This window comes from Protopterus annectens, chromosome 1.part2 (assembly GCF_019279795.1).
Source record: "Protopterus annectens isolate FY-2018-M chromosome 1.part2, PAN1.0, whole genome shotgun sequence".
Classification (NCBI taxonomy): Eukaryota; Metazoa; Chordata; order Ceratodontiformes; family Protopteridae; genus Protopterus; species Protopterus annectens.
Genome location: NC_056727.1, coordinates 96,093,779 through 96,101,904, shown reverse-complemented (window position 1 = coordinate 96,101,904; position 8,126 = coordinate 96,093,779). Strand labels below are relative to the sequence as shown.

At 40.5% G+C, this 8,126-nt stretch overlaps 1 protein-coding gene across 2 annotated transcripts in view; it reads left to right on the top strand.

Moving 5' to 3' along the window:
* Nucleotides 1-8,126, top strand: part of PUS10 (pseudouridine synthase 10) — a 1,838,120-nt gene that overhangs the window by 1,267,574 nt on the left and 562,420 nt on the right. For both annotated transcript variants that reach the window (XM_044055027.1, XM_044055017.1), the window contains one exon: nt 834-890. In XM_044055027.1, the coding sequence (XP_043910962.1) occupies nt 834-890 (57 nt within the window). The remainder of the gene's footprint in view (nt 1-833; nt 891-8,126) is intronic.

The window sequence follows — 8,126 nt, the reverse complement described above, 5'->3', positions numbered from 1 at the left end:
TGCAGGGGAGCAAGCCCTCCCTACGCCCCCACACACCTCCACTATTTAAATATACCAACTCCGAGATCGCACTACCACTTCTACTCTGTATGGAGATCTCTGCTTTACAGGTTCGATGTTTTAAAACGTCGATTATATAGTCTCGGCCATATGAATTTCAATGTTTTAAAATGTCGACCATGTAAAGTGAATCCACACACACACACACACACATATATATATATATATATATATATATATATATGTGTGTGTGTTTGTGTGTGTGTGTGTGTGTATGTGTTCGTACACACACAAATATAGAAAATGAAAACTTGTGTGGACATAGACATAGATATCTTGTGGTAAAAGATCCTGTTGAAAATAGTAAATGCTATCCTGTTTGTACGACAGAAAAAGGGAAAGCCGTCATTGTCCTCTGTCATCTTTTTATCATTAGTTCTGAGAACTCTGTTAATTAAATTCACTCAGAGCAGCTGTACTTAATGTTGTACTGTTAACATGTTGTCCAACAAAAGCCTGTCTACAAATTACAATTCTTTTGGTGTCAACTGCACATAGAGAATATAAATCAGATCTTCATGTTAATTCCTTTTGGTATAAGTCTTGGCTTTAAAGGAATTGAACAGAGTAAGTTCACGTTCTTTATTAAAAGATTAGCATATTTCAATCAGTCTGTTTCTTTGCCTTGAAATTTTAGTGGTTTTACTGTTACACTCGTGTGGACTATCACTATATTTATGAATGTCTAAGAGATTAAGGGAAATTTGGCCCTTTTGCTGATAACTAATTATAGAAGTAATTCTAATTCACTGATGTATGTGTTTTTCTTTCAGATTTTAATTTTTCTTCTTCAGGCAGGGAAGATGTTGATGTACGAACATTAGGAAAGGGTGAGTCTGTGCTTTTATCCTTGCCTGTCATCCAGCATTTGAAAGATATATATAAAATGTATTGAAGTTGTTCCTTCAATATATTTTGTTTTACTGATGTGGTAAACACAACTCCTCCTTACTGGAAGGAATACATGATGACTTGTATCATTAGAATGGTAGGAGAAAGGGAGGTACTACTGTTGAGCGGAGCTTTTAATATGCATTGTGTTTGGTGGAGCTCCGTGATCTATGAGTAGTAGGATCATTCTTGGTGTTGTGCAAGGAATAAACCTCACACAGTTAGTATTGGTGCCTCTTCTGCAATGGACAGTCTTGGGCTTGGTGATCTCAAATGGAAAGAACGGTATCACCTTGAAAATAAGCACTCTTAGGAGCAAGCACTTAGCAGAATGTTCTATGCCATTGAAATAAAGATCAAAGATGATCAAAACGAAGTGCTTTAACCTTCAGAAGGATAGACTCACTAAATAGAGCCGTGTCTTAAAATAGCTTTTAGCAGGCATTAAAAATAGTAGGTCTGTATTAGATGTGGTGTCAGAGAAGCACAAGCTTTTGTATGATGCTAATATGGTTTGTACTTTTCATTGGTCAAGTAATGACTGGTCAGTGTTTCAACTTGTTCCTCACTGATGGACGATTTGCAACTCACTGAGTGGTGTTCATATCATATCAAATCACTGCTGGTGCTGTATCTGTTATGGCACCAGCAATGATTCACCATTTTTAACTTTTCCACTTTCATTGCATTTATACAGCATTAAATTTGGCTTACATACAGTAAGTTTGGAGTGTGTGTGGAGGGCCTGCTCCTTCCAACTAATGATTTTTTTGTCTTGACAAAACTGTGACTAGCTGTGTTCATCCATTTTTAGCTTCATATGGATGGTACTCAACAAACCATGAAGCTAAAACACCGGTGGTTTCAGAGGTAAGAAGAAGCATACACTGCTGATAAAGTGTTAAAACAAGGTTTGTTTGTTTGTGTTTTTCGGCTTTTTCTGGTTAGGGGTCGCCACAGCGGAACTCCGGTCCGCTAATGATTGGTAGTGGATTTTTACGTACTGGGTTACCAGCCCTGATGCACAACCTTCAACGAAGGAATGCCCCATTCACGTATGCCTCCACACAGAAGACGCTCTAGCTGAGAATCGAACGGGACAACGTCTTGCTATAAGGCGACAACGCTACCGCAGCACCACCACCGCAGTAAAGTGTTAAAACAAGGTACAAGATGAAAATTGGATCTTCCTGTTACAACAGAATAGAGCATGTAGAACAAATAGATTGAAGGAAGGCACCCAGTTCCATCTATACTGGAGAAGTAACCTTTTATAGATATCTACTGGAGCATAGCAGTAAAGGCTAAAGTTGTATAGTAACACTAAATACAGTGCATTTTTAGGTAAGGAAAACTTTATTGAAAAAGCACAGCAGCAATACGAATACTAAAGGGAAGAGTGATATAGCAAAAAAAAATGTACTTCCTACAATAGGGAAGTTGACTAGTTAGAAACTGCAGGAAGCATTGAGGCTAACTGCTGTGATTTACTTTAGATCATAGGATCACAGGAAGTTACTAGATTATTAGCCGTGAGGCCCTTATAACCCTAACCAAAAGTTTAGCCCATTTTTAGACAAGTCAGCAACCAAAGTTCCTGTCCAGTAGTGACAAAGGTGGAATCTCAGAGGTGTATTTTCTGTTTCCCATCCACATCCAGTTATCCAGGTTGCACTTAAAAAGGGATAATGAGGTACTCTGCTTGATGCGGAGACAGAGTATTTTCCACAGATGGGGGAGTCTCTGGGACACAAATTTATCCCATCAGCAAATCTATTGATGTCACAGACCAGGTTGAAGTCGCTTGTGTGGGTTACTCGAGTGGAGTTTGACTTGTGGATATGCAGCAGTGCCATCAAGGTGGGGTCTGAGATTGCTTTATATGCCAGACAGAGGTTACCTCTGAGGAGTCTGTATGAAACTGAGTAGATGGATTGGGCTTTTAGCCTATCTGTGTAGGGTGGTAGTTTTAGGCTCTGGATTTTCCTGGTGAGGAACCTCTGTGGTCTCTCCAGCTGCTGCATGTGCTTTGCGAGGTACATGCCGAAGGGGGCGTTGTACTCAATAATTGGCCTTATAAGGGAAGAATACAGTGATGTTATGACCTCCCTGTCCCTGGATGAGATGCACTTACTTATGAGGTGGGCCATGTAGAAAGCTTTCCATACGGCGGAATCAACATGGTGGTCAAAAGTCAGGTTGCTATCAAGCTGGGTGCCCAAATCTCTCATGACTGATTGCGTGCTTAGAATGTTGTTATTGATGTGATAATATGTGGGGACATCACTCTCCCCAAAGGGGTTGATGATGCATTTTTTGGCATTCAGCTTGATGCCATGCTGCTGGCACCAGTCCACATCACTTGGAGAATTGATGACCACGCCCAGCTTGCAGTCATCTGCAAACTTGGTCAGCCATAGCCCACTGGTTTTGGCCTCCACCTCATAGAAGTATATCCCAAATAACAGAGGTCCCAAAGACTGATCCCTAGGGTATGCCTTTCATTACGAGTCTACTGCTTGAGGTGGCTTCCCCTATTTTGATTAGGTGGGTTCTGTCATTGAGCCAGACTGCTTCCCATCTGGTAACATATGGATTGATGCCTAGTTGAGAGTTTATCTATTATGCCTGAGTGGGGAATACTGCCGAAGACTTTGGCCAGGTCAAGGTAGGAGGTGTGCACGGTCTTCCCCTCGTCCATGGCTTTGGTGAATGTCTCAGAGAAGTCGACCAGATTTTACAGACATGACCTCCCCTTGACAAAGCCAAACTGTGTGGGGTTGAGTGTTTGGAGGTTGTCAATGTCCCTGTTAATGAGGTCCATGATAATCCGTTCCATGGCCTTGCAAATCTGGCTAGTTAGGCTGATGGTTCTATAATTTCCTGGATCAGTAGACACTCCACCTTTGTGTAAAGGGATGATAGTGGCTGTCCTCCACTCGGCTGGGACAAAGCCAGTACTTAGGCTTTGGTTGAATAGGGTGCCTAATGGTGCTGCAGGTTCATGCCTGAGTTCATTTAGGATGCAGCCTGTGATGTTATCGGGTCCCATGGAGGCTGTATTTTTTGCCTTTGAGAGGGCAGTGATGACCTGTTCCCTAGAGATAAGGGGAGGGGGGCAGGTACTGGGATGCCCTGATTTACTAATGGGGGCGAAAGAGAGTTGACGTTTTCACTGAATCTGTCAGCCAGTAGGTTGGCTATAGCTACAGCATTTGTGTATGTGGTGTCCTTGACCACCAGTTCTGAACAGATCTTGGTGCTTTCTTTGAGATTGCGAACATATGGGAAGAAGACCTTATGATCGTCTGTAGTAGATGTGGCCAATTTGGGCTCGAAGCTGGCTTTAGAGGATTTCACTAGTGCTCTTATTTGCTTGTTCTGGCTAAGGAGAGATTGCTTCCAATAGGGCACCTGCTCCATCTTGGTCCTGGACAGCAGTTTTTTTTCCTTTTGTTGTATAGTTTATTTATTGCAGATGTCCACCAGACAGGTTTACTCTTCCTTGCGAAGAATGATGTTGTCCTGTCGGGTAGATGATGGAAATAAGAATGGAAATACTATCTAGTACTTTTAACAAGTTATGGGAGAAAATAAGGTTCTTCATGTGTGGAAGAGACAGATTCCATTTCACAAGTGTGAGAGTAAGGCAGTTTTTAAATAAGTGATCCAGTCACTGTGTGGTTACAGTAAATGGAAAGTAGAACAATGAATAATATGAAGAGGAACAACAGTGTTAGAGAAGAATATAAAACATTAAAAACAAATTTATATATTCTCTTACTCAGAAGAAACTGTCCAAACAAATGATGGTTAAGGTCATGTGATGTTGTCCTAGATGGCTGCACACTGATTAACATCTTAACGTCAGCTCTCCCAATGTGAACAAAAGAAACAAACACAAGGGCCAGGAACTCTGTCATTTTTAGTAAATTCAGGTACTGTCTAGAACGTACACTGCCTAGATGCCAGCAAATAAGAAACTAAGAGAGCCTGAAAGAAAATAATCTAAAAAAAAGGTGAAAAGAAAACACTGACTGTGAAGAATCCTGCAGCTGTTTGGCAAAAAGCAGTTTGTGATCCAACTTTGGTGCAAGACATGACTTCCAGTAATTTAGAGGAAAAAGTAAGTCAAATGTACGCACAACTTTTTAAAATAAACACTGAATGAGTATATCAACTGAAATGGCAATAGGCTGGAAAAAAATGGAATACGTTTTAAACAGATACTCAGATGAGCTGATAAAATTGCAAAATCAGAGGTCGAAATAAAGAAAAGGCTGGCTTGAGTGTGAGACTGTTCAAGAAGAGATGTTTCAAAAAATGGTAGAATTAGAGGACAGCGCAAGTAGGGGAAATCTGAGATTTTCTGCTGTACTAGAGAAACTAGAATGAACCAAGTGTATTAATGTTATGAAGGCAGAAATAAGCAGCTGGAGTATTCGGAGAAAGGGCACACCATGTGTATGCTCCAAATTAGGCCATGATCAAACATCCAAGACCTGTATTAGTAAAGATGCGAACCTACCAGCAAAAAAAGTTAATCCTGACAAAACTTTGGCAAAAGGGCAAAGTACTAAAAGTTGGGGCGGTAGAGTGTATGTGGTTCACTGTACCCCAGACAGAAGAAAAACAAATTTATTGCAACAGTAAAAGAATGGTAATAAACAGGAGTAATATTCAAGTTGCTGTATCCAGCTATCTTCAAAATAATTGTTTCTGGAAGATCAACGTAATTTTTGGTGCAGAGCAGGCTAAGGAGAAATTACAAAAGTTTGTCCAACAAAAAAATGAGCCATCAAGCAGAAGGGGACTCTGCTTCTCATTTTTCTGATAATGTAGCTTGTGGAGAGACTTTACCAGTGAAACCTTTTGCACTGTTCCCAAGGAAAATGCTTGAGAGCTGGAGAAAAGCACAGGAGTTGATTGGAAGAGTTGGGGTACCTTGGAAGTGAACCAAAATTTAGAGTTGAGATATGGAGAGCAACATGGAAATTAGTGAATAAATGTGAGACTGCAAAGCATCAGTCACATTTATGAAATACAGCTGTATAAGAAAAAATGGAAAGAGTGGGCTTTGGTTGACAGTGTCCTTACTGTTAAGATCATATCACAAAGTGGTCTCCCTTGAAGGAAATGTAAAACTAGTCCCCCCCACTTAACCCCAAAAAACTTTAAGAATTTTTCTAAGGTAAATTACCCCCTATTAAGGGATGGCAAATCCAGAAAACACATAAATCTATGCTGAGAGCTGTACACAAAAGACCCTGCATGACCATATAAACAACTGCATAGAAATGGCAGTACCAGATCAAAACAAAGCCAAGTCAAACTAATAAAACAAGCCACCATGGTGGACCCCAGTATTAATAGGTTGTACAAATTAAGACATATAGTCCTGTTGAGAAGTGCACAACAGGAGGAAAAGTCCCTCATTAGTCTAAACGAGCACTCAGTAGGTAAAAATAGCCTCCAAAGCTAAGGTTAACCATAGGGCATTTTTCAGTTAGGTCCACAATCTTAACATCAACACCCAACAATGTGCAGAATTAGTTATAGGTGGCTAGAAGATATAGCAAATTTGCTGGCCAACAAATTCAACTCAGCTTTCACCTCCCCACCCCCCCAGTTCTCCCCCAAGAAATACCATCCACCACTCCACCGCCAGTTATCACCAAAGAACAGGTTGCAACTCCACTCTAAAGCTAAAAATACAACTACATTGAGGCCAGACAGTACACCAAGTTGCATCCTGAACAACTTAAATCAAGACTTACCAGGCCCATTAGGATCTCTGTTTAACCACAGCCTCTGGACTGGCTTTGTCCCAGTAGAGTGGAGGACAGCAACAGTCATCCCTATACATAAAGGAGGACCATCTACTGACCCAGGAAATTAGACCCATAAGTTTGACTAGTCTCATATGTAAAGCCATGGAAAGAATAATCATGGAGCTGATAAACAAATGACATAGTAAACCTCCAAACACTGAACCCGACCCAGTTCAGCTTTTTCAAGGGCAGGTCATGCATACTGAATCTGGTGGATTTCTTTGAGAAAAACTCACTAAGGCCACGGATGAGCGTAAAACAGCATATAATGCCTACATCAACCTGACCAAGGCATTTGACATAATTCCCCACTAAGGTATTGTAAATAAATTCACAAAATTGGGCATAAATCCCTACATCATCAGAGTGATAGCTGGTTGATTCATGGACAGAACACATTTAGTTAAAGTGGGTGAATCCAGATACAGCAAGAGACCAGTTGCTATTTCTATGCCACAAGGTGCAGTGTCAGGACCACTCCTATTCAGAATATACTTCTCTGAGTCAAGGCTAATGTTGAAGACCTCTGGATAACAAAGTTTGCTGACGACTGCAAGCTGGAGATAATCGCTGACTCCTCCAAAAGTGTAGATATCCTTCAGGAGGGTCTAGATCAAATGAATGATTGGTGCCAGAGCAGTGGCCTAAAACTGAATGACAAAAAATGCATTATCATACCCTTTGGGAAGTCAAATACCCTTCAAATTACAACATCAATAGCACACCTCTAAGAGTACGCTCAGACGTGAGAGATCTAGGCACACAGAGACCTCCATGTGTCCACAGTAGTGGGAAAGTCCTTCTATGTTACACAACTTATAATTTTATTATTTATTTTATTTTACATTTGTTAACCGGGGGTGTCTGACTGAGCTGAAAAGGCCCTTTTTCAGCAGAGGCCCGGGGAGAAAAGCTCCACAAAGAAAAATTACAGACACATTTAGTTATTTAGACATGATCAGTATACACGCAAATTGCAAGAGACATGTTTTTACAGTGGTATGTGACACATAAACAGTTATAGTGGAGAGAACAAACAAAAAAATATTAATTTTAAAAATAAAGGTAATTAATAGATTTGTGGTGTACAGCTGAAATGTGGAATATAGGTAGACTACATGCATAGTACGCAGGTACAGTACATACATTGTACATAAGTAAAGGTATGGTATCCAGATCCAAGAAAATTATGTCCCACTGTACTTGGCTTTCATAAGACCAATAGTTGAGTACAATGCATCATTTGTCATGTACTTGACTAGGTACTTACAGCAGCTAGAGTGAACTTAGAGGTTCCTCACAAAGAAAATACAGGGTGTAAACCACATGTCCTATGTGGATAGA